The sequence below is a fragment of the Macrobrachium nipponense genome, chromosome 44 (assembly GCF_015104395.2).
Source record: "Macrobrachium nipponense isolate FS-2020 chromosome 44, ASM1510439v2, whole genome shotgun sequence".
In the NCBI taxonomy this organism is placed as follows: domain Eukaryota; kingdom Metazoa; phylum Arthropoda; class Malacostraca; order Decapoda; family Palaemonidae; genus Macrobrachium; species Macrobrachium nipponense.
Genome location: NC_087221.1, coordinates 39,350,390 through 39,377,875, shown reverse-complemented (window position 1 = coordinate 39,377,875; position 27,486 = coordinate 39,350,390). Strand labels below are relative to the sequence as shown.

At 39.7% G+C, this 27,486-nt stretch overlaps 1 protein-coding gene across 1 annotated transcript in view; it reads right to left on the bottom strand.

Annotated features, from left to right (window-relative positions):
- LOC135204206 (filamin-A-like) overlaps window positions 1-25,926 on the bottom strand; it is a 275,259-nt gene extending 249,333 nt beyond the window's left edge. The window contains 2 exon segments of the mRNA XM_064234296.1: window positions 24,014-25,038; window positions 25,802-25,926. Of these exon segments, the coding sequence (XP_064090366.1) occupies window positions 24,014-24,359 (346 nt within the window). The 5' untranslated portion in view covers window positions 24,360-25,038; window positions 25,802-25,926.
- Between the last annotated feature and the right edge of the window lie 1,560 nt (window positions 25,927-27,486).

Here is a 27,486-nt window from a genome sequence, read left to right as displayed (position 1 = left end):
ACACAACCAGAGAGGAGAGAGAGTGAATTATCAGACCATCAGTCACAGAGCTAGTCTCATACTTTTTCCCAGACCGTCAAGAGTCCAACGCCCGGCACTTAAGCCATCCCACGGGACCATTTAGCTAAAGACATCCTTTAGGTCTTCACTCAGAGATGTGTTAATTACCGGAAGCCACTCTGACTTTATAAATCTACGCCATGAAGTCGACTGGTCCGTCACGCCGCGCCGTAATGTTATGCGCCTAGTTCATGTAAGCAAAGCGGCGATACCCAACGTCAACGTGGAATCTTCGTAACTTAGTCGCAAGCATCCATACTGCTAAGATTACCTAGTCCACAGGCACTTCAGTGAATTAATACAAACAGGAGAGAGAGAGAGAGAGAGAGAGAGAGAGAGAGAGAGAGAGAGAGAGAGAGAGAGAGAGATTAAGCTGGCAAAGGAGCGAGTTGGCATTCACCCCCAAATTTATCACTCCAGACGTGATTTACCAATTCTAGTTATAACTTTTCCAACTTAACCCACGAAGAATGAATGGCCAGAGAAGAAAACGGCAAAACATCCAAACTTACACTAGCAGGCGCATTAAAATATAGCCTCCACTATGCCCAGACAAGACATTCAGCGATCAGAAAAGGGAAAAAAGATACGATGGCATTTCCTCCCAAGATACCAAGCAGACAAGTAGGCTAAAGACCCGTGCGTCAGAAATAAAACGCCAACAGAGGGCCGGGAGGGTTAAGAGACGGCGTGGGGGCTGGTGGGTAGGTGAGTATTGAATGGCATAATAAGCATAATAATTTAGCTGACAACGCCCTGGGACATAAGTAAAACAGAAACACAATGCAATTTGACGGGGCTTATTGTTGGCGATGTGGAATCTGCCGATGGGTCCCCTTTCGTCGACACTACCGCCGATGTCTAAACAGAGGAAAGTGGACAGGGACAGACAGGAAGGGGAGGGAATGATGAATGGAAAAGTGGGGGAACGTGGCAGGGGGAAGAGGGGGATGGCGACTGTTGGAGGAGGGAAAACTGTGAACGTTGGGGAGGAGGGGGTGTGTTGGAAAAAACGTCAGTCTAAGATTTTTACACACAAATGTTTTGCATTTTCTTCATTTAATCTTAAGGACGCCACGATATTGCAGTCATTAAGTTACGTATCATAACAATTCCGCGGAATACATACAATATCAACCATTACATGGCATTCCTCTTAATTCATGTACCCACTATTCTTCCACAAAAAAATAAAATTCTAATCAACGATTGCGTTTGAAAATATTGTATTATTGATTCACGTCACAAAAGCAGTCCACACACCACTGAAGAAGGACTACTTCCACGGCATCAAATTATTATACATTACCTTTCCCAGGCATCAAATTATTATACACTACCTTAAGTATCGATAAATGTCTCACATGCCTCAATAAAGTCATTGATTCAACAGTTGTAGGTAGAGAAAAAAAGGGTAAACCTACTTAATGTTCCGAAAATAAATGGTCAGTCTCTCTCTCTCTCAGGCCACTTTTAACCAATATATCGATTGCACTTGGTAACACAATAGAAAAAGAAAAAAATCACTCTCTAGCATATTCTGGTTGCCACTTGGTGAAAGAGGAGAGAGGAGGGCGCCTGCAATCTCAGCACTCGAGGTCTTTCAAAAGCTAGAGAGAAAAAAGTGATTGGAGAAAGAGAAGCAGAGAGAGAGAGAGAGAGAAACGAGAGAGAGAGGGGGGAAGAGAGGAGAGGAGAGAGAGAGAGTCATACGTTCTATTCCACAAGAAAATGGTTGCTTAGTAGTACAGTCAAACATGCTCTGACGAGGATGCTTAATTTTACTTATTAAATGGAATGAACATTTTGCGAATATTTTTCATACAAATTCTAAACATTTTGAGATTTATGTCTGATGGGAATCCGAAACTTTCGAATATTCGATAGCGGCCATACCATCAATTTTTTACATTTTTCAAATTCGATCAAAAGACCATTTCAACACAAGCATGCAATAGAATGAACACTGGAATTCCAACTGTTCTCATCTAACAAACTACACATGAATACTTACGAAAGGAAAACATCAGCGAACATAAGTCGTCTCTCTCACTTTGCACACTTACCTGTGGGTTAAAAAGAGAAATAAAAAACATTATGAGGTCACTAGTTATATTTAGAGGGTATTTTGTGGCATGGAAACCTTTTATCTTTTGTAAACATAATGGATAATAACCAGCCATGATGACTGTGTACGTTTCTCGAAATTGTTTTCCGCAGACTATTAAAGCACGCCATAACAGAGGAAAGAGAGTACTGGGTAGACGACTAGGCCTAAGCACTTGTGATAAGCCTTACAACTTCCGAGGGCTTTCGTTTTAGGTCTACACTAGACTAAAAATAATTGGATAGTTACATTTGCACACCAGTAAAACTTGAATGGTATTTTAGAGAAATGTGTAAAAGTTATTTATATAAGTCAACTGTAGGCCAATAACAAATAGCAGTTTACATTCATGAAGGCTTAAGCATTGGATAATTTTCCCGCTTTTATCATGGAGACAGCGTAACCAATTTTCACCATTACCATCATTATTACACCGCTTTCCATCTCTAGTCTATTTTAAGTATCTAAAACAATAAGCTGGGAGTACAGTAAATTCCTTTGCGTTTATCACCAATACAAACGTATTTAATTCAACTTAGAATAAGACTATACACAACAAACCCGTTTTTAAATCAAAATAAACTAAACGACAAAAACAATCACAAAATAACTTGGCAAAAAATAATAAACAACCTTTTTGACATTCATAAGTAAACGCAAAAAAGTTTTGCAGTTCACAATAGGAACATGCACCCAAAATAACTTTTTAAGACTAAAACTATCGCACATAACAACAAACAACCTGTTGCAAACCGGTGGTTAAAAGCAGATCAATCTTGGTTAGTTGTGAGAGGGGCGGAAATCAGAGAGATGCTAATGGCTGTCCGTCAAGGTGGCTTTCCCAGCCACTGTATCCTCAAGGTCAAGATGACGTCATCGTCTGGCTATCCTTTCCCTCCCCATCAAAGAAAAGCTTTCCCTCGGCGACGGTTTCCAAGTTGGTGACACAAGGTTTTTTTTTTTTTCAGGGGAAATTCGACAATTTTTGTTATATAAAGTACGGAGCTTAATATTTATATTTCATTATATGAATTCGCCTTCTGGTTGAGTTTATGTCGAAGTCAGCCTAGAACGCCATCTCTCTCTCTCTCTCTCTCTCTCTCTCTCTCTCTCTCTCTCTCTCTCTCTCTCTCTCTCAAAAGAAAGTTCCGAAGATGATTCTAAAACATGAAATCAAATCAATTTAAATTCTCTCTCTCTCTCTCTCTCTCTCTCTCTCTCTTAGAAACCAGTTCGAAAGGTAATTTTTTAATCACACGAGTTAAAATTCTCTTTCTCTCTCTCTCTCTCTCTCTCTCTCTCGCATCTCTCTCTCGATCTATCCTCCCTCCCCTCCTCTCTCTTCTTCTCTCTCCTGCACCCTAGAAAGCCACAAGTCCTCCAAAACAAGCTAGTCGTATAAAGAAGCCTATTCATCACATCATTAATTCCCTCTAAGAACTTTTTAATTAAATACAACGAACAAGTTCAAACGGCCTGGTGCTACATTTTCCCGAGTGATTATAAAACTTAATTTTCAAACCTTTATAAAATGAGGAATATTATTCTTTCAAGTCTCATACGAGACAAAAGTCTCGTCATTTACCTCGTGAGACGAGAGAGAGAGAGAGAGAGAGAGGAGAGACGACACCAGACAGGCGATATAAAACAGGTTTATTACAACCAGCAACCCGCGAAGAGTTCGGTTCTGCAATCTGTTTTCGCTCAATCGAATGCGCCTGTCCCGTTTTCTATTCTGTCCCGTCCCGTTTTCATTTTTTTCATCATCTATTTAACGAAATCATTTTTAAATTATAAAATACATAGTTCCTAACATTTTCTTTCGCAAGTAAGGCTGTTTGCTACGAACAGCGTAAATTTACAAGCATTAACTGTTATTTTAACTTTAAGAAAAGTCTATGAAGAGTAGGCCAACATTAGACGCCTATCGATTCCTTGCAAAGGTTTTTATGTGTATTCTCATCAATAACTTTAGGTCAAAGTTTAAAAAGCGCGCCCGGCCCCAGTTCAAAAACAATTGCAAAAGAACAGCACATAACCATAAATCAGTTAATATACGGAGAGAGAGAGAGAGAGAGAGAGAGAGAAGAGAGAGAGAGAGAGAGAAACTCTCGTTGTGAGCAATGCAGTTACAAGCAGGATGGTGCCTCAGAGGAAGAGCACTCACTCCACGGCCCTTACGAGGAGTCACGTTTTCTCCCTGACCTGCGTGGAAAAGGCTAAAATGCCAGGTCACTGCGATCACATGCTTTGCTATGTATGCTTCGTAACCGCAAATGCATAGGAGAGATGGAACTGGCTAGAGGAAGCAATATTGTCGATTACAACTTTTAGTGCATTGCAAGGAGGAAGCAATATTATCGATTACAACTTTGAATGCATTGCAAGGACGGAAGCAATATTGTTAATTACGACCCCCAATATGTAATTTCCTTTCGTATATCCATCTACATCACCGTCTATCGTCTCATTAAAGTGAAATTTAAGTATATGATTGATAGTTTGGTTAAACCGGTCCGTAAGCCTACAAACATCTTCAATTGATTTTCTCAAGTAACACAAACTATTAAACTAACGGACTCCAATATCAGGGTAAACCCTAAGATGTCAATTAATAATGTTCTTATAACATGTTCTAGATGCACACAAAATAACTGCAGAATTTTTTTTTTTACTGATTAGTCCAAATAGCCGGCAAAGTAACATACAAACTGTCATAACTTTAAAACTCAAACTTTAAAAATACTTAAATCCCAACGGACATGTATTGAAGAATTGACGGAAGCTGGTTAGCATAAAAGAATGAAATTTTGTACTACGACATATTCTGGAAGCAAGAGCCCGTGCTGACAGACAGCTCAATCTACAACATCGAGCTTTCTGGAACCAAATATTCTTACATCTATCCTACATCACGTCTAAAGTTCTATGGAAAATCTAAAATACTTCAATGTATTTATTTTAAAATACTCTTAATATAGGTCTCAAATTCCTTGAATGAAGATACTTGAGTTTTTCCAGAATTCTTTCCCCAAAACTATTCGTTCCAAATCTATATACACACATAATTTAGATAGTATGATGTACATAAATTATACTATATTAATCTTAGTAAGATATTACCTACTAACAGCAACACTGACTTAACATAACATTAGCATTTACAATGAATCAGGGACTATTAAAAGAACATTTTCTCCCAGACAAAAATCTGATAAATACTTTTAGTGTCATCATTGACCAATGAGCGACCTAATGAACTTAAGGCCTCATTTAACCAATGGTCATCTGGTTTATATGAAACCGTTAAAACGTCAACCAGAGATTAATAACTTGAACAAATGAGCGTCAAAAGGAAATTCGAATTTTCAACCCTATGAGAAACAATGAAAGCCGTGAAAACATCGAAATATCGCCACTCCACTGTCCTCCCATTTCAAGAATTCGTTAATAGGCGTTACCGCAAAAGAAGAAGAAGAAGAAGAAGAAAAAGTTAATGTCAACTCTTCAACCGCTCAATTGGTCGAGTTTTGGGCCATGACATCACCCCTTGATGACGTTATAGTGGCGTCACATCCTCTAACCGCTGCCTCCCCCAAGACACGTAAACACACACACACACACACACACACAAGCGAAAACCAAAAACTTTAGGAAAATAAGCCATTAGATTGATTTATGATTTAATACAGAAATACTAGTTATCAAAATGTTTTCTGAATGTTTTTCATGGACTCAGCTCGCATATAGGCATATAGGCCTAAGCCTTGTAAATAAGGGCAAAGGATGATTCAGGGCATGAATGCCTCGTCTCATCATCAAAGGAATGTGAGAAACTCTTCACATTCATCATGACAAAAAAAGAAAAACGCTTAAAAGAGGTAGCTCTTGGTACGTAAAAGGAAAGGCATCTCTTGGCGGGCATTTGGTAACATCTCGTTATCTCCCAGTGACCGTTTATGGACCGAAAGAGACGTTGAGAAAGTCGCCGAATGAATGAATGTGCGTAAAACAAAAGGCGCACGTTTTAGAGCCAGCAAGAAAAGCATAAAACTCTAGTCTTGATATTCTTATACGGGTTGCTCTACGAGCAAGAGCCCGTGCTGGCACAAGGCCAGCTTAATCTTAAACAACATTGATATTCACGTGGAAAATACCTATCCGGATATATGAAGACCACAAACAAAATGTTAGACTCATGAAACTCAATATTTAGAAGAACTGGCAATGTGTCACACAATCCCATTACGACATCGTGTAATTTGCACAGAATATGACAATGTCAAAGCCAAACCCCTTCCCCTCTGGTCTATAACCCCACATCAAAACCTAGACTAAGCCCCCAAACCCCCTCCACCCAAATCTGAAATCCAAACCTACACGGAGAACCGACATCGAGAAACCGAAGCCGAGCCTCCGAGATACCACGACCCATGAAAAACCACCGCCAGAGGAAGGCGCCTCTGGAGAAGCAGCGAGCAATCTGAGGACGAGATCGTCTCTTGCACGAGTACCGGATAACCTCCCAGGTTTAATCAAGCACAAATTCACAAATGTAAAAGGGCGTTTGAATGTCTTGAGACTAGTCTATAACATCACCTACGTAAATATTACTTTTAATCAAAACATATACAATCATCATACCGGTTGCATGTACTAAGATCCGTCAATCTGATAACTTACAAAGGTTCAACTCTATAGTAAGACGTTCAGGTATCACTAAAACTAAAAATAAGCATCCGTCATCCACAAAGTCTGCTTGACAACGCACTTAAATTAAACACTTCATCGCCCACTGCCAATCGAACATAACCCTTGAGCAACAACCCATCCGCTGAAGCATGAAAACTCCTCAATTCCTTCCCACGTATACCTGTGATTTGCATAAACAGGAAATAGACAATTCATCGTTAAATATCTTGCCCAAAAAAGCTGATAAAACAAGCAGTGTTTTCAATATTACTACTCAGGAGAGTAGTTACAGTTTTCCAAAGCTCTGCTTGAACCTGGGAATTTTCGGTCAGGATAAAAATAATGACGAGACACTATTATTATTATTATTATTATTATTATTCAGAAGATGAAACCTTTATGAAACGAGCACACAGGGGCCACTGGCTTGAAATCCAAGCTTCTAAAGAATATGGTGATCATTACGAAAAAGTAAGATGAGGTAACGGGAAATACAGAGACGCCACTTATTTAAAAAGTAAAATCATACCAATGTTAATATTTCATTCTGTCAATAACCAGCAGCAATTTTCAAGCAAGGTCGTTCTCCCTTTTCTCAATATTAAAAAATGTAGTCCACAACAACTACAACAACAACAAAAATTAAGAAAAATAAAAACTTTATGGTATCTGGAAGTTCAGATGCTTTTACGATATTTGGAAAAAATATCCGTACTTCAGAAACACTAGGGTGTCCAATTTTGTTTAAACAAATTGCACCAAATATTTTTATCTGGGTCAGGAAGGTTCCACTGGGCAATTAAACAAAATCAAACCAAATATTTTTATATTTCTATCGGACCCGAGAAGATTCCGTTGGGCCTTCGCGGTAGTTACGATCACAAACTACGAAAGGAGGGTTCGTTTGGGGCGGGGCGGGCGAGGGGGTATGGGGGTCAGTAAAAATTTTTTTTATACAATTAATCTTACATGGTAATCTGACCATACCGCTATGCCCATGTGGACCTGAGTTTTCCCGTATACCAATAATCACAAGCTGAATCCATTCGATTTGTTGAAAAAATAAAAATAATAAAATCATATACAAAACTGTCTACAATTTTTACTCTGTGATATTTCTTTTAAACTTTGGAAACTCTTGACTCATAGGATCGGCCTGGTTATTAAACAACAAGCATTTTATATCGTGGGGGGGGGGGGGGGTGATGCACATTTCACACCAAATACACGTCGGAAAAGAGCAATTTTTCAAGAAATTTCAAAACGTGGCAGCTTAGCTCGACCATTACTTAACTAGTGAAATCAAATATATCTGTTTTCTTGTACCAAAAAGTAAGTCCTTACACGACACTCTTTACGGGCTCATATAATGGGAATCAAATGTCTACGAGAAAAAAAAAAATAATTATGAGGCACCATTAGGCCTAGAGCTCCCTACGACATAACAATGAAACAACTGCAAGAAGTGCGCAACAAGTACAGCGACTGACGCCACACAGGACAAATAAACCAGTTTTGTACATGCTTGTCTTACCACATGTCAGACGCCGAAGCCAAGATGCAAACAAATCAACGCAGGTAGGCATTCCGCCATTGGAATAATTATACAGCCCACGCTGTACTGCTTTTAAAGTACGCATAAAGACGATTGATCATGCTTGCATGCATAAAGCTTATCGCTGTATCTTGTATCATTTAAACTGGGTAGCATACTTAAAAAATCAAAGTATGTAATGCGGACAAAGACCAAGTCGAAATTTGAATTCAAACACCAGGCAAATCCAGCATTCCTTCCCACCCATCCCTTCCCGGCAACCCATATTGAAAACTGTCTCCCTGGGCCACTCAATGAATAAAAGCATTACGACATCCGAAAAGCATTCTCTACTTTTCCCGCCCACTTTTCCAACCGCCGTCCACGAGAAGTCCGAAACTGAAATCACCACCCGAACCTGACGAAACAGTCATCTGTCGTTGTTCGTCCCTCCCCCATCTCCGGGGAGGGGCTGCAGAAGAGCTGGTACGCTCTCTCTGCCAAGAGAAAACTAGAAACGCACCAACGGCAGGAGAACCTGTCCCACCATTGTAATCTCTTCACCTGGGCCATGGCCCACCCATCCTTTTCCACCTACACACAACTGACTGACTTCCCGACCAGCCGTTTTGCTTTCGAAATCGCTCCTCAACGACCGAAGATCAATGAGAACTCTGCCATCTACGCTTCTCCTTTTATTCAGTGTACTTGGATATCTCTGCCTCCCAGCGGACCTGGAACTGGGTGCGTAAAATTCTCTACTTTCACGACCGTATCTGATGGATTGATATAATTATACTTTAAAACTAAGTACTTACTGCATTTCCACGTCAACAAACTCCATCACGCCAACGCCCATTCGACTTTCCAAGAAGGGCAATCGTTACTTTTCGGTTTTATTCAAGACCTCATAATCTTCGACTTCCTCCAAATTGTTCGTTCTCTTCTTTTCTCCCTCCTCCCCGCCACCCGCTCGCCCTCCAAAACTGGTCAGACAAGGTGGAGTGAGCGCGCGAGTGCCTTCGCCGACACTGACCTTCCCACCCCTCACCAACCACCAACGCCCGAGTACTCTCATCCCACCCTCGTGGGTCCTCTTAACTCTCTACCACAGACAGCCAACACCCTACTTTCTCCTGACGAACAAATAACTCGCCAGATATTTAACAAAATAGGCTGGTTAAGTTATGCCGAAAGAAACCGATTATAAAACATTCTGGAATTAGTAGAAATCTGCAAAAATTCTATGTCGTGAATGTACTACGGCTTAATACAAAAAAGTAGGCATAACTAATTATGGTAATGAGTTTATGAATGAAGATTTCCTCAATTTTACTGAAGGACCAATGGGTAACGTAGCTCTTTTACCATCATAGCATAAGGCAAAACACTTTAAGGAAAGGACGTTTCCATTGCTTAATATGAATCCCGAAATCTACACCAGCCTTCTAATCCCTCTAACAGCCTACTACCGCACACTTCCGGCCGGCTTTTGGGCAAGAGCCTGTGCTGGCACTAACCCTGCTTACTCTAAACCGACCAACCGAGAAGGCTACTTAGCACAACTAAATTCCATGACAAAAAATTAAAATGTATTATAGAAAAAAAAAAGTTAAAATTTTTTAAGTGTCCCTAAGTTGGAGATCCAAGTACAGATAAAACTTCAACAAAAATGTACTCTAAAAATCAAAGCAGATATGCAAGGCAAAAATGGAATACGAATCCCTACTCCTACGGCTGAGCTATATCTTTCAATACCCAAGGTCGAGGCCAATGTAGCGACAACAGGCAATTTTACATGAAACCTTTTAGCCATCAATGACACCTAAGGCCCTTGTTTGCATACTACCTTATGCCATTAGAGCTACTTAACACGACTACCTCAAAAGTAAGCTGAATTATGGGAACAAAATATCTTATTTTATTGATTTTCAATCTATAAATTATGAAAAGATTAGTGCAATATCTTTATGGGCCTAAAATTTGGCAAGTAATAACTTGACTATTGTCATGGAGTGCTGCGTGTAAGACTGAAATAACGTCTCTTCTTTTAACCTTCATTTTATTACTATAAAGTGAAAGAAAAAAAAAAACTCATTACACGGGAAAATTAATACAGCGCTACCAAAAACCTCATTTCGCCGAGAAAACAAAGATTCTGTACTACTAAATTCGGACTTGAGGTTATTTGCAATACAATTCCCACCCCATAAAATATACCACTGCGTCAAAAACTATCATGGTAGCTACATGAACGCGTACACGCGTGGGTGAACCGGCATGGAATAATCCGTGAAGGTTTTAAGGTGGTGAGGCGCAAAGTTCAGCACGTGGGCGGGTGAAGTCAGAGCAGGTAACCGACAACGGCCGAAGGAGGACGGGAGATAAAATATGCATTCACAAATAGGATGAGATGATCTAAGGATGACCTTGACAATGTTCTCGTAAGATGGTTGGGTCTAGCGGAGTTGAAGGGCGGGAAGGGTCATGGGTGGTTGGGTGATGATGTATTGGTGGGGGAGGGAGAGACGGGGAGCACCGAGAATGCGGTGTTGCCGACTCGACAGGGATATGTGGCCACACGTCACCAATTGACTTTTTCATAAGTATGAGTTACGGTCATGGAAAAGTGATTGGCCGTTAACCGAATGAAATATATCAGATTAAAACGAATTGCTACATCCTCTGCCATTCAATTTCCTTGCCCGCGTGAAGACGGAAACTAAAAAATTTAACTTCAACATTAGGTCTACGTCCATGTGATGCTTTTTCATGGCTTCTATATCTCTGAAATACTTTACTTTGTCAATGAGACAATAGATCTGACAAAATAACTAACTAAATAAACGCAGTCTCATTTAAAATACTTAAATACTACGCAAAAACATACTAAAAAAAAAAAAGCAGGCACGAGCATTCCAAAAAAATTGGATGGTGGAGAGGGGATGTATATATACCTCTTGTGGAAATAAAGGAAATAGGCATGATGTCATCACGCAACACCTGCAATAACAAGAGTAAACGGAAGTCGTTACCACATTACCTATTTAACTTCTAAAGGAGTCAAGGTGACACGGATAGCACAATATTCGTTATTTGAGAAAGAACCCGCCGTTCATAACCAAAACAAAGCACTAGACATACTGCTAATATTCCACTGGTAAAACTAATGATAAAAAAAAGGTAAAACATCCCAGGAATTTAGACTTGCCTCTAAGGCATCTCTACCTTCCTAATAAAAGCGCCGCACAGGGGGTCGCTTCGGCTATCCAAGTCATAGGAATAACACATGACGAGAGCATACCTGCCCCATCTTCTCCCGTGTTCTTTAGTACTAGTCCCCGTACCCCATCATCTGTGCGTTGGTTACTGCAACTAAATCAGTGACTAATAAAACTATAAATAGAGGGGCAGCCCTTAGACTCAGAGTATCATCTCATGTCACCTGTGGGATCATTAATCTAGACGTAGTCCTTCCACTCAATGGACTTGGGGCTAAATATTTCAGTTTTCAAGGTCTTAAAAGGCAACACCGGTTGCCAGGATGACGTGATGGGAAAAGTAATTCGTAATGGAAGAGAAATGGCGGGAAATCGACTGGTTGGGATGGGGTGTCAGTATACATTTAAACTCGTTTTTGCTTGCAAACAGAACAATTATAATTTGTGGAAGAAAATAATGTAGGCCAAGAAAAAAAATCACCGGCAAACAGTGACTTGAAATAAGGAGAATCACAGAAATTACTTAAAAACAAGAACGAAGATACTACATCAATCGTTGCAACGTTCGCAGTCTCGGTAATGATGGTAATTTTCAAGTTGAACAACTAAATGAGTTTGTAGTTGTATTAACATTCAATATATATATAAATGGAAAACATAGTGAAATGAATCTGCAACATTACTTTAAACAATGAACATAGGAAAATTCATTCGGGACTGTTGGTAACCCTGAATCAGAGTTGAGGCATGAGGTCCCAGGTGTGCATGCGTGTGTGTGTGTGTGAATAGTGCAACAAACTGGTGCATACGCATTTGCATAACGTATAATTATCATTCACCAATCAAAATTTAACCTCACGGAAGCAAGGAGAAATTTCAGCTGACTAAATAAACATAAGAAAAAGTATGCACTGAAAAAGCAATAAGTAACACGCAGTTCTGCAACATAAAAACAGTACACCGCGCTGGTTACCCCAAAATATCTCGGTGCATTATACCTGCCAAAGGGGTCGAGGTCAACAAAACAAACTGTAGAGAACCAGCAGTGGAGTGTTTTGCGAAATTCACTGCAATTAGATCATTAGGAACAGTTGACAACGTTGGAATGATAAACACGCGAAATAACGGATGCTTTCCCATCCCGTTGATTGTTAGGATCTCGACCGAGTTGCCAAAAATAACATTAACCCACCATTTTGAACTACAGGTTAACTTCTTAACGCTGTCACAACAGGCTGTATTTTTTTTCTTCCACATACACTTAACTCGACGTCATTGCAGTTTCGTGAACTGTTGGGTGGGGTGGCGTTAAAGGTATATATGAATTTCAGAGCTCAATGAATGTCGTCAAATTTCGACAAGATTCACCATCTTATAACCAATCTACAACACAATTTTATATATATATATATATATATATATAATATCTATATATAATATATAGATATATATATATCTAATATATATATATACATGTACACGACACCAAAAAATATATAATTTACATATTTTTATTCTTTTCTTTACTCACTCCTCCTTCAAGTAAACTTGTTCCTAGACAACGAATGAGGATAGCCACAGCAGACTGTGGGTCCTCCATCGCCCTAATACGCCAACCTATAGACTTGCCTTATATAGATAGCATTGGCTCCATGGCAGCCTTCGCACTGATGGGAACGGCGCCTCAAAACGTACGAAACGAACTAATCTGTAATACGGCCGTTAAAACAACGAAGATAACCGTGAAATTTAATCGACGGTTTGAACCTAGACCTAATTTTGTGTAGACAACTTATATATATATATATAATATATATATATATAGATATATATATATACATATATATATATATACATAATTTGAACTACTAAAATCAAGGCTTCAAGTAAAAAAGTTGAATATATATCAAAGCCTCGAAATAATACAAATAAATTGCATAGGATCTCTCACGAAATTTTAATAACGTCGATGTCGGACTAAAAAAAAAAAAAAAGGATATCATTATTTCGAAGAGCTGATATTACAATAATCCCATTTTACGAAGAGTTTCAAGAATTTAAATATCTCCGACATCACAACAAAAGCAAAGTTGTCAACGACTTTCATTGGCTTCTCGTAAGAATTGGCGCCACAACAACAAAGGTTCATCGACACCGTTCGAGAAGCACGTTCAGCTATGAGCTTCCATAGGTTTCACGTTTAAAAGGACAGGCGCAAAAAGCCTGTAGCATCATCTATACTTTATGTCTGTACGCATCAAGAGGGGATAAATATAAAATGGATGGTGTATCACATCTTGAATTCTAAATGTCAACGCTGCGTAATAGCACTAGTGTTATTTAATCTTGCCAATTTGTGTATAGTTTTTGTACGGTAGTCTTCATACACTACGCAGCAAACTGTATATATTACAAGTATATAAATGCAAATTCGATACATTTTAAATTACAACTGTAATCTATCTACAATATTCCAAAAGAGCTCCTCAACAACATCAGTCACTCGGTGAGTATCCAAACCTCCCTCTACTAAGTAAAACAACTGAAAACATACGGCAAGCCGGGAATGAGAGTGCGATCACACTTCCATTCATCTGGAAAATCTCGAGTTTTACCACACCCTCAAACCACACACCTAAAAATCCATCATTTACAGAAAAAAAAGTAAAGAAAACGGAAAAAAGTACGTACATGAGTTATACTCTGTTTTTTTTTCATCTGTCCATCCGGCTGTGGGGTTTTTGTATGGTAACACTGCGTCCCGGGCTTTAAATAGTTACGCTACGTGTAAGTTTTAGGTAAATAAAAGGATATCTGGGTGTACATTTGCAACTGAAAAGTGTTTTAATAATTTACTGTATGCGAATTACACCATTATTATTCGAAATAGGTTATTGTTATTATTGTTGAATGTAAGCTCCCTTTTCGGGGTGGCGAATGGAACAGCCAGACGCAGTGGCGGGAAAATTGCTTCTCTCGCTGTTCACTACGGCAAGATGTCAACGTATTACTTCATTATACGTAAGTATATCAGTATGTACTGTTAATTTTTATAAAGTGCGTTTCAGCCAGATACGATATGACGTAACTTGGTTTAGCATCTGTTTGATGGAATTTGCGTCTGGCTGTTCCATTCGCCACCACGAAAAGGCAGCTTACATTCGACAATAATAACAATATCCTATTTCGAATATTAACGGTGTAATTCGCATACAGTAAATTATTAAAACACTTTTCAGTTGCAAATGTACAACCAGATATCCTTTATTTACCTAAAACTTACACAGCGTAACTATTTCAAGCCCGGGACGCAGTGTTACCATACAAAAACACCACTGGCGGATGGACAGATGAAAAAAAAGAGAGTTTTTATAGTCATCAAGGCTCGCGACTCCAACTAGCGAGCATCAAATGCTACTTCTATTGTTTCACTTAATCGGTTCTTTCCAGGAGAAATCGCCGTGGATAAATGGTCTTCGTTGTACCCAAGAATGGGAGGTTTATGGCTGCCATCTACTTAAGAGTCTTTTGTTTGTTTTATAAATTCTTGTAGCAAGAATAAATTCACTAGGCATAGTCTTCACGAATGGCGAGAGAACCGAGCGAGATAAGTGAACCCACAATTGTTTTTAAATACTCCTCAGGCGATGACATTATACGCAGTGAAAAATTACGAAAAGTTTATTATGGAAATGCACTTCTAAAATTCACTTTTCGTGCATCATAGGAACCCACGGTCTCTTGCATTAACACTAGTTAGGTCTGGTGCAATTTTCCTTCTAGGCATATGCTCATTAATTCACCTTTCATCCGGCTTTATGGGCCGCAAGGGGGAAGGAGAAGGCTCCAGAAATTGCTATTATATTTCCTGTCTAACTGCTGATCTTTGAGATCTTCAAAACAAAGGGCAATAGTCCAACAAACGAATTATGAAAAGGATTTTTTCAACGCTGAACTAAAGCAAGAAATGAGATTGCAAGCCTAGAAACTGCAAACTTGAGAAAGACAGTTCAAAATATTTACGATCTATTCTGCAATAAATCAAATCAGCTCTTGAAATGATTCGATAAGGCAAGCTTTGCATAGAAGATCTACATCCCTAACTAAGGTCAGGTTTCGTGAACAAAAGGATTAGTTTTGCATACAAACAAAGGCATCAAAGTTAAGGGACACAAATTACTAGCAGCTTTGAGACTATCTTCATTTCGACCGTTCGAAGAATGTTGAAGTTGAACATGACTTCATAGCCAACAAAGGCTTTCATTTGAAAGAGAGAGAGAGAGAGAGAGAGAGAATTGTACTTGGAGTGAGATAAAACCCAAACGGACGCTGGCAACAGAGATTACCAGTTTCCGTTCCGACAGATGATGTCGACACTAAATTTTGCATCAACTTCTAGAAGAAAGAATTGAAGACTGTGTGTGTGCGTGTGTGTTTGTTTGCTCCTTATTCAAATTCACTGAGACGAGCACGAATTATAGACGCTACTCTTCCTTTGACGTTCACGCGTTTCAAATAAATTATGGAAGGGTAACATACCAATTAAAAATTCTCTCTCTCTCTCTCTCTCTCTCTCTCTCTCTCTCTCTCTCTCTAACGTTGTGAAATATGCATCAAGTTTCTTAAAGTATTCAAATGCATATAAGATACACATTACGCTCTCAGTGTTCTAGTACGAAGTATTAACAATTCATTTCTAATTCGAAGATTCCTTTACCATTTATAGTGAGCGGGTAAAGACGTACAGCATTTCTACGTAATTGCACTTTATTGTAATAATACTAACACAATATAGGACAAAAAATAAACATTTGTATGCTTTGACGTATAAAAGTATTCGACCAAAATAGGTATACTATATTTTTGAACAAGTTCAAAACGACAAAAAACTGTTCTTTCAATTAACAACATTAAATTGCTCTTTCAATCGTATAAAGTTTATTGCACCTTTTTTCAGCCCTTACACAGAAAAGCACAGAAACTGTCACTTTAACAGCATGAGTACACTAGTTATGATAATAATGACTCATTTGATATTTGTACTTTAGTGCGAACGAAATGTATAAAGTAATTTGACAAATTTAGCTATAGGTGAGATATGTAGGCCTAGGGTTGTGAGTGGATTACTGAGCGGATAACTGGTTGCACTTGCTGGGGGTTGATATATTGGGGTGGTTGGGTTGGTGGGATAGAGAGTATCTACAGAGAGGGATTAGGGAACGAAATGTATTAAGTAATTTACAAATTTGACTGAATGTGATATGTGAGTCTAGGAGCCACTTGAGAGTGGACTACTGAGCGGATAACTGGTTGCTGGGGGGGGGGGGTGGTATATGGGGGGGGGGGGAGGGGGGGGGGAGGTTGGGATGGGATAGTATCTACAGGGAGGAATTGGTGACTTGGATACTCTAACAGAATTTGAATTACAACGAGGATCATATGCCGTCAGGATATAACGGTTAAGGGATAAAAGAAATATGAGCTACCTCTTCAGATACGCAATGTATTCTGTGAGTGTGTGTGATTACTGAAACTGTGCAATAACAGTCCGTTCGTCTATGTATACAATATTTTCCCTCGATGTGTATTCATTCAACTCTCGCTATATGTTGGTTGTTGTTATTGTTTTTGTTGTGGGCGAAAAGCATTCTTTGATGAAACTGTCACACTTAACTGCGATGAAGCACAACTTTAACTATGCAAAAAAAAAAAAAAAAAAAAAAAAAAAAAAAAAAAAAAAAAAACTATATACAAAAATATATATCTCATTTACGATGGCGCTATTCTCACTGAAATAGGCAAATCGTCAAATAACAGAGCCTATTTCTTAGTTCATTTTAACTTGGAGTCATTGCAAGGAAACAACTGAATGACAATGGAGCGAAATTTTCAAAGTGCAAATATTCCTTTCATTTAGGAACTCTACAGTTCAAGATGGTTTAATTGACCTTTTTGCCAAATTCAATAATAATAATAATAATAATAATAATAATAATAATAATAATAATAATAATAATAATTATTATTATTATATAAAATTTAATTAGACCTTATTAGGTGTGCTTCAACACGGTAGTCAATTAATCCCAATTCTTCTTGCCACGTTTCATAATAATAATAATAATAATAATAATAATAATAATAATAACAATAATAATAATAACAATGTTATATCACGGTATACAATTAAATTAAACATTAAGTGCGCTTCAACACAAACAATTTATTCGTCCCCCCCCCCCCCAACAAAAATAACAGTACGGAGGGCAAGCAGATTCATTCAACTCGGAAATGTTGCAATGCAAAGCTCATAAACACAAGAAGCTGGTCTAATACAACGAAACTGCTAAAGCCCTGAGCTATGTGAAAGGGTCTATGAATAAATTAATGAAACAATGCAATAAACAAATGATCACTCGATACCGACAGACTTGCTCCTCGTGTATTTGATGTAGGGGATGAATAAATGAACTGCACTTTGCAGAGGAAATTAAAAATAAATAAATAAATAAATAAATAAAAAAGAAAGAGGTTCAAAGACAAAGGCATCGTTTCTTTTTTGTCAAGTCAATTAACCACGAGAGAGAGAGAGAGAGAGAGAGAGAGAGAGAGAGAGAGAGAGAGAGAGAGAGAGAGAGAGAGAATCTACTCGAAAAAGGTCATAAGGTATCTAAACACTAGGAAGGGTCAATGGGATCGTACCACTGGAAATGGCGCATGGGGATCTAACAACTGCAAATGTAACCACTAGAATGGGGTCCAGTGGAATCTATGCACTGGAATAAGTCAGGTCGGGCTCTAACCACTGCCATGGAGGCAAGCCAGAGCAGATATAACCACTGGAAATAAGTCAAACCACTGGAAATAGTCAAGGGGATCTAAACAGTAGAAAACAAAGGAAAGGAAGAGTAATTCCATTGATACATGACGAAGGTCAGCCAGCTGCACAGAGCCTAGTCTCATAAAAATGCATAACGCAAAACAGCTCAGTGACGTGTATCGTTGACTAGAAGTAAATTCCACCACTAATTTAGCTACGAGATTGCGGATAAATTCTTATAGCAAAGTTTTCAATGAAACAATTCTATTTTTAAAAAAGTAACCGTTAATCAATAGGGCTTGGATACAACCGAATATACTTTTTTTTATTAATAGTATATACAGAGCATTGCGCAGCACGAAATCTACATAGTCGTTTTACAGGTATAGTTATTATTTTTTACGACCGCATATGTCTGTTTTATAGTTGAGCTTAGTTTGAATACTCTTGTGGTTAAAGAAAGCTAAACCAATCGTCATACTCCTACTGGCAGAGAGAGACTATTCTTCTAATGAACCAACTCTAAGTCTAGTCTAGCGGGATTAGGAAATTGCAAAAACATCGTGGAGTATCTCACGCCTCAGGGCAATGATGGTCCCATAGCGCATTTATGACGTCACAATGCAAGAGACTGCACTGCCTCGGACACTAGACGAAAGAGCCGGCTTTCTAAATCCGCTCTTTTGTTAGAGCAATTTGGATGTTTTTTTTTTTTTTTTTTTTTTTTTTTTTTTGGAGGTCGTCTCTTGCCGTGGGAGCCGAATGGGTGGACAAGGTGTGTGTGTGTGTGTGTGTGTGTGTGTGTGTGTGTGTGTGTGCGTGTGTTGAAAGCTGCAAAAGTTACAGAGTTGTGAGACCGTGAAAAGTGATAAATAATATGGCTAAGCTGCACCCAATATTTTTCGTACGGAAGCCAGACGTCTATACTGTTGTGTCGTGTATCTAACCCTTAGATGGACAACGTTAGTCTAGGTCTCTAGGAGGAGACGCAATGTATATAAAACACCTTTCGGCCCAAGACATTTATCACCTCGAATAACTGAGGCTGAGTGTCACTGCCCGCTGGAGAGAGAGGAAAAAAAATATCATTTACCTCGGCCATGTTCGAAGCCAGATGGGCATCACGATAAGCCCTCGAGAAAAACGCCGCTAAGCGCGATGTCAAGCACCGGTGGATCAGACTGGCTGTTAACCGCGGGAGACACCGGGAAGCAGTGAATCTAAAACCAGTTTTATGAGATAACCGTAGAGTATTTTAATCAAAGACCCGGAGGTCTGATTCAACATTCGAACAGAAAACACTTGACTCTCAAGAGTTAAGAAGCACCCCAGGAACTTATAAACAAAACAGCGCTCACAGTCCACTGAATTGTACACACACACACACACACACACACACACACACACATATATATATATATATATATATATATATATATATATATATAATATATAAAGCTTATTATTAACACCTCACATTTATTCCCTTGGTTCCAACAGACATTAGACTTCATCTACAGTTAAGTGAACTGGTAGGCAGGAGGAAGCCACAAACTAGCAAATGCGAGCACCATTCGACCCAGCCTAGAACAAGCACCTGCGTCATCTACTAGTTTAGAAGAAGGTCATGGGGCTAGCAGCCTCACCTCTTATGACTTGCCGAGAACCAGACAGAGTCACCCTTTTTAGGAGCCACCCTCTACAGACAAGAAAAGACGTAAGGTGTATGCGTTTGAGTACAAGAAATAAGAATCCATGTTGTCTGATTAATCAAGTCTGTCTTAATGACACTACCACCAGCAATTTTTTACAGCGCCTCAGCGGCGTGGTCGATATGGTATTAGCGTCCCACCTCGGTGGTCGCTGGTTCGATTCTCGGCCAATCCATTGAGGAGTGAGAGATGTGTATTTCTGGTGATAGAAGTTCACTCTCGACGTGGTTCGGAAGTCACGTAAAGCGTTGGTCCCGTTGCTGCATAACCACTGGTTCCATGCAACGTAAAAGCAAAATAAACAAACAAACAAGCAATTTTCAAAATTACCCCCAGGAGAGGAGCCCCATAAGAGAAACTTATCACAACAAACGCATGTGCTTGTATTTGGCAACGGTAATTTTTAAAAAACCAATTTTCCAATGTATTTAAATCATTCAACAGAAACGTATGCCGATAAGGCCAATTCAAATGTTTGTAACAGTTATTGCTGAATATACGACGCTCACTACAAAAAGGTTCACTAAACTTAAAGGAAAAAACTTAGCATTTTCTTCAATACAGCACCTGCAATCAAGACGAACCACGTTTTCTCAAAAGCCTCAAAATAACATACATCGGTGAAGAAACATAACTGCTTAAAATTGAATTGTTTCGGGTTCCTGACCACTTTCCCAAGCTATCACCATCCGCTGGGTTTGGCCGTGTTCGAACCGCCTCCCAAGCAACCCCAGTTGCTTTCAACAGCAATTTCTTACTTAAAAGTCATTAAAAGCAATTTAGGCATTAAGGACACTAATTAGCTCGTGAAAACGCCTACCCGTTTCTTCTGTATCAAAACACTGAACTTGCACTTTCAAGCAGATGGCGTCAGTGAAAAATATAATTCGCTGTCATTCATCCTTTCACTGTAAACCTTTCTATTTGTAATTTTTAGAGCAAAATAGAAAGCTCGATTCTCTATGAAAGAGTCCGTTCAAGTCCTGCAATGTTTCAGTACGAAAACACTTCCATATTACACATTCAAACACTATATACAACCTCTCGGTTATATAAACAAGAATGGACAGACTATTGCGAGCATACGAACTTTTCAAGTAGTACAGCATAAACACATATCCATCTTCGCTCTAAGTGGAATGAACAGGGCTTTCAAGTGTCAAACATGTAAAACATTAAACTTTAAAAGACATATGACACCTGACACCCTCATTCTAGTCGTTTATGGCATAAATGTTACCAAGCAATCCTATCAGAGTTATCTGGTGTAAGAGATACAGAGAATCTTACAGTTATCTGGAGTGTAAGGGGAGGGGGAGGGGAGGGGGAGGGGGGCGTCCTCAATTGACAGGAAATGTTAATATCTGTACAAAAGACACCTGGCTAAATATATAAAAAAAACTTGCACGTTCGAATATCTAAAGTAGCCCATTACTATTTTTTTTAATGATGCTTTACTCAGAGATCTGAAGAAACTCCCTTTTACGTATAGCACTAATGTTGGCCATAGGCACTTCCTATAAATGAAGAAAGGGACTTCACATCAATTACCCTCAAGCATTGTCACGAAGACCCGTGCTCCCAATGACCTGACATTCCAGACAGACAGTACTGAATGACCCCAAACTAAGTATAAAAAAAAAGGGGGGGGGGGTATACCATTTTAATATAAACATTTGGTACAGCATTGGAACTATCAATCAATTTCACCTGTGGTAGCTATTATGAAGTTTATATCACTTCCATTCTCTCTCTCTCTCTCCTGTGAATCCAAGGTTGACAACCCCTGCTGTTATATTAAAATCAGAATATAAATAAAAAAAAGTTCCTCGTCGTTTCAATACTGCCGATAAGAAGAAAAACTCTGCTGCTGAAGTCCTCAAACTGTTTGTTACAGATCCACAACAATATTCACAATGCAACATTACTACAATATCTGCTACAATAGTTGTTGCCCATTTCAGCTTCGTATGCTAGCAATATCTCTTAATGTCAGGGTGTCCTCTATTTATATCCATGACGAGTTCACAAGATAATTTTGCTTGCTGTAACTGTTGTTTTTATTCAAACTGCTCTGAAAAATGTTGGGCATCAGTACAATATTCCTTTTTATTTGCCAACAAATTGCAAAAAAACGGCAAATGCAATCTAGTTTTAATATAGACACTTTTTGTAATGAGCTATCTGCGTTCACAACTGGACAATAAATTTTCGGTTATAAGCGTAATAACTTTTCAAGGTAACGATATACTTCAACATTTGAAATGAAAGGTGGTCCACTGTCGATATTTAAAGAATGGATTAAAATTCCAGCGATTACCACCGATTATTGTCTAAATAAAAAAACAATAAAACGCGCAGTTTACTCAAGAAAAACTAATAAGCGAAATGCGCCTTTGTTACAAAAAGAACGACCCGAATTAAGAAGTCCACTATATCGGGGTTGCCGAATCCGAGTAACCCGTTGGGAACGCCCATTAAGTTCGACATATCTTGCATGACTCCGCTAACCTCTCATTGATAACAATGCTATCAATGGAACCTCAACGACACAACTTGTTAAGCGTAAACGCTTCTATTACTAGATTTGTTTATTACGAAGCTCAGGCCCATAGAGGAAAAAAAACATCCATTTCTAACAAACACAACGCAAGTTACCAGACGAACGTGAGAGAGAGAGAGAGAGAGAGAGAGAGAGAAGGATAGCCTGGGGGCACTTATCTCCGCAACGTACGAAACCCCACAAAACTGCACTTGTAACAAAAATACCGTCGTTCGCACGTCAAGTAAAACGCTCCACTTACAAACTTCATAATGTGCAAATACCTGAACGAACTTCAGAAAATATACAAGAGCAGTCTCGTTATCCGCGTTCTGACAGGAACGAAAACAACGTCGAGAATCTTCAGGAATTATTTGTGTCTATCATTATGCGATCTAACGCCGGCAGCACCTCTATGTTGTGGCTACTCTGTCTGACCTCCTAGATACAAGCATGTATACGTACACCGGCTTCTGAGATCGAGGCGTGACTTAATATTGCTTACTCAAGCCGATTGTTTTGTCAATAATTGCACTGGTATAATTATTCAAAACTGGCGGTTAACTTTACACTGACTGGTAAATTTAGCTAAAATTTAACGAGATAACCCTTCTTTCAAGTAGACAAATAATTACCGGCCAGTTTTGAGATTAACAATATTACTATCAGCGAATTTTGTCTGATAACATAAAAATTGTGGAAATGCTTGATGTAATACATTTTAAGAAGGATGACTAACTTGGCAAACTGAAGTATTTTCAGCCACACGGAGTGATAAACCAGGGGATACACTAATTAATATGAAGGGGGCGTGGCCACCGTCAGCCAAAAATGCTATCTGGGAAAAAATTTCTCTATTGGCCTTGGTAATCGCCTGCCATATTCTGGTATTCAGTATATAGGTACGAATGAGTCACATGAAATATTCCACCTTAATTAACCACTTAACCGGGTCAACTAACACTTGTGGCCATCAAGATTACTCACCACACATTTACTTTTCAACTGACTTATCCCTTTGAAAACGCATCTGAAATGGTAGCGAGAGTGTACTTATAACTTCGGTTCATGTAATTTGCAGGAGTTATTCGGGGTACAGCACTCACACCCTTGAACACAGTTGTTTTCCTCGCAAATCAGATTTTGATACTGCTTCATTACTCACTTGGAAACATACAAAACATGACCACATACAACTACTAAACGCCTGTTCATGGAATGTCACAAATCTCTGCATTCATACATGTAAACAAACATGAATCCGGGTGCCCAGGGCAAAATCATGATAAAACTCTACGGGTGAAACACACAAATTTTCAACTTACCTATGTTGACAATCCTAATGTTTTCGTCTCTTTCAAGAAACTGCAAAGCCACTGACACATTCTCTAGTTTCTGACTCCTAAAGTTTGGCCGTTTGTTGTGTTTTGGGAGCCTCTTGCCCGACAAAACTTCGATAAGGGCAATAAGCCTCAAACCATCACTTAGGTCGGTTTCTAGGTTTCCAATATGCTTCGAGACGGACTTTAGGTGTTCGTTAGCCCATCTCGTGAAAGTATTCTGTTGAATTCTTTTCCACTGGGCGTCTTCCGCCAATTCTCGTTCGGTGGTGGACATCTCCTCTTCGTCCAGGGACGCCTGGTTATACTCTGAGCCACCTGAGCCGTACATCCTGAATCCACCTGATCCTGTGGTCACCGAGGGAGGAGTTTGATCTAAAATGGGCGGAGTTAGAGAGCCTTACGGCCAATCCCAATTCGCTCTAGCGCTAGCGCGCGATATTCGAACTCAGTTCCACCGATCGGCGTTTGAGTTCGGAGGGGCCTCCTGCAGGACAGGACCTAACGGCGATAAATGTCGCGTCTGACTTCGCAGTGAGGGCGTAAGACTTGGTCTGCGATGTTGGGGTTCCTAGGGTGCGGGGGTGGAGGGAATACCCACCACAATAACGGATGCTTACTCAAGATGGTTTCCTGAACACCTGCTTATCTGTTGGTTATACTGGAGCAACAGCTTATACATATAATTATCAAGGCACTTTGTCGGTGTTATCAGCGTTCAGTCGGTCACAGTTTCTCTCGCTTGTAGGTCACTGAAACACACACATGCAGTTATTAATATGGATAAGTCCGCGCCGTTCTATCCTAACAGTTTGATGGTCAGAAACAAACTGAAGGTGTGGTGGCCTAGAGCCAACTCAAGCACCAAAATAGCCAGGGGGACAGGGGAGGCCGCGCTGCCACACTACCCACGCCTTCTGTCTCATCCAGCAAGAATAGGCACTACTGATTTTAATACCTCGTCAGGAGGCCCTTTTTACAAGCGGTATAACACAAGTTCAAAGTTTTTTCTGAAAGCAAAAATCAAAACATCTTTAACACAAGATCAGCAAAGGAAACGTCACTAAGTCATGTATAAACTCGAAAAACAGATGAGTGAAAATGTAAAGTCATCCAGATGGGGATTTAATCGGGCAGATGCCTCCCCCAAACGGGGCACTGATCCGACAGGCCCTCCGTCGCTGCTTCAGAACACATTCAAGTTCAAACCTAAATCACATCACTAGTTCACACTGTTATTGAACAATATGTAAATAATTTCCAAGAATATTTTACTATTTAAAAATGTTCCTAGTTATGTTTCGAAGAATTTACGAATAACTATAAATAAATGAGACAGATAATTTTTGGAATTCAAAGAAATCTACGAATGAATATGAAAATGTAAAATTAAGAGAAAGGCAGCAAAAGATTTTTTCTGCTCAAAGAGTTATATCGTTAACGAGTAAACATGATGAGATTGCATAATACAAAGTTATTTTCAGTGTTCTAGGAGTTATCAAAAAGAAACGACGAATGAATACGAAACGTAGGTCATTTTCAAAATTCTGCTTCAGCGGCACCAAAGAGGCGCCGAGAGTCAATATGAACTTCGAAGCTTTGCAGGAACTTCGAAGTCTGACGCAAACTTCTTCTCAAGTCCAACGAGATCTCCGAAGAGTCCACGAACTTTAAAAAAAAAAAAAATCGAGCACGACAAACTTCAGTCAGACGAAGTTCGAAGTCAAACACGGAACTTCAGAGTCGAACAGGAGTTCGAAGTTGAACACGAACTTCAGAGCTGAGTCAGAGAGGTGTTCCCTGGCCAGGTTCCTCGAGTCGTTGGTAGTGAGCGACTGACGGCGGCAGGTTGCGGCATCGTCGATCGCCGTCTTGCCCTCTACTCTCTCCCTCTCTCTCTCTCTTTCTCTCTCCCTCCCTCATTTTCTTCTATCTTTCCTACCCCTCTCTCTCTCTCTCCTACTGGGTCGTGGTGTCAGCCAGTCCCGAGGGGGGTGGATGGGGGATGCCAGGGGCAATCACACAGGGGTATGGAGGGTCAGGGGGGTAGTGACCTGGATGCTGGGGTTAAAGGGCATCAAAAGGCCATCCCTGCCACAACATATGTAATCAGGCACCTTGGTAAAAACGGATGAAAAATCTCAGAAAGTGAAAAAAAAGTGTAAAAAAGGCCTTTTGGCAATAAAGTCCATCTGAAAATTAAAAAAGCACCCTCGCTCGAAATAAATGCAGGAGAGCCAAGGCAAGGCCATTGCATGTCGAGAGGCCTATTCATGACGTCATCAGAGAATAGCCGGGGGTGGGGGGGTTAGGCGGAGGGTGTCAGGTGGGTCAAAGATTAGGGAGAAAAGTGAGGAAAAAGAATGGGGGGTTGGGGGTCGATGGTGGGGGCTAAAACATCCTTTCAAGGAGTAAGAAAGAATCGTAAGGTGGACTAGGGGTCGGGGGTTGTGGGGGGTGGGGGGGGGGGGGGAATAGTGAGCAAATGGAGAGGATATTGCAACGAGGAATGTGAGGTAAAAAGGATTAGCGAAGTTTGCAAAGTAATGTGTTATTGAAGCTGCCGGTCCAAGCATATTGACGAGCAGTGGCCGACGCATGGTGACAGAGCTCTGATTAATTTCGATCTCATTAATATTTTCTCGTAAAATTAAGAAAAAATAATGAAGTAATCCCTGTTCATTAGCGATGCCCTCTAAGTAAAAAAGAAAAAAACTGTTCAGGCTAAATCGACAACTTTGTTAACAGCCGAAGAGAAAGAGAAAGGTGTAAACAAGTCTCGAGTGACTCATGAGAAACAAGAAAAAATAGCCAATCTTCCAAACGGAAAAATATACAATAAACAGACCATAAGGAGTCGGATCGAATTAAGGTTTCTTTCTACAGGTAGGGGGAGAGGGATGGTAGTCGGGAGATGGAAGAAAATGGGGGGTTGGGATGCTGTGGTGGGGATGACGGAGGAGGAGAAATTGTAGGAGGAAAGGAGACGAAACCTGAGGTCTCCTTATCCACGTCAAGCAGCGCAGATGTTAAAGCCGAATTCAGAAAGTCTACCTTTTATATATTCACCGCCTGTTTTGGTCAAGGGTCCGGACCTTGTTTAGTCCGGTATCTTATCAGCTCGGGACGACGCTATTCATCACCTGAGGGCGAATTAAGGTCCTCGTACTTTACCGGGGTCTCCAATGAACCCCCGTTTGTGGACAGACTGTATGCAAATGATGCCACTTCTCTTAAAGAGGTTACAAGGTAATGCCTGTTCGTTTATGTTCAACTTTTGAAGGCAAACTCTCGCGCATGCACGCACTGCACACGTATACAAGCGCACTATGGTTTAGCAAGTTTATACGTATCTATTTTACATATAAGTTAGTATACAGTGCGTTTATTAGGAGGCCATGGCTTTTACACTCGCATTAACGCTCGGGAACTCATCGTCCTATCAGGAGGGCGTGAGA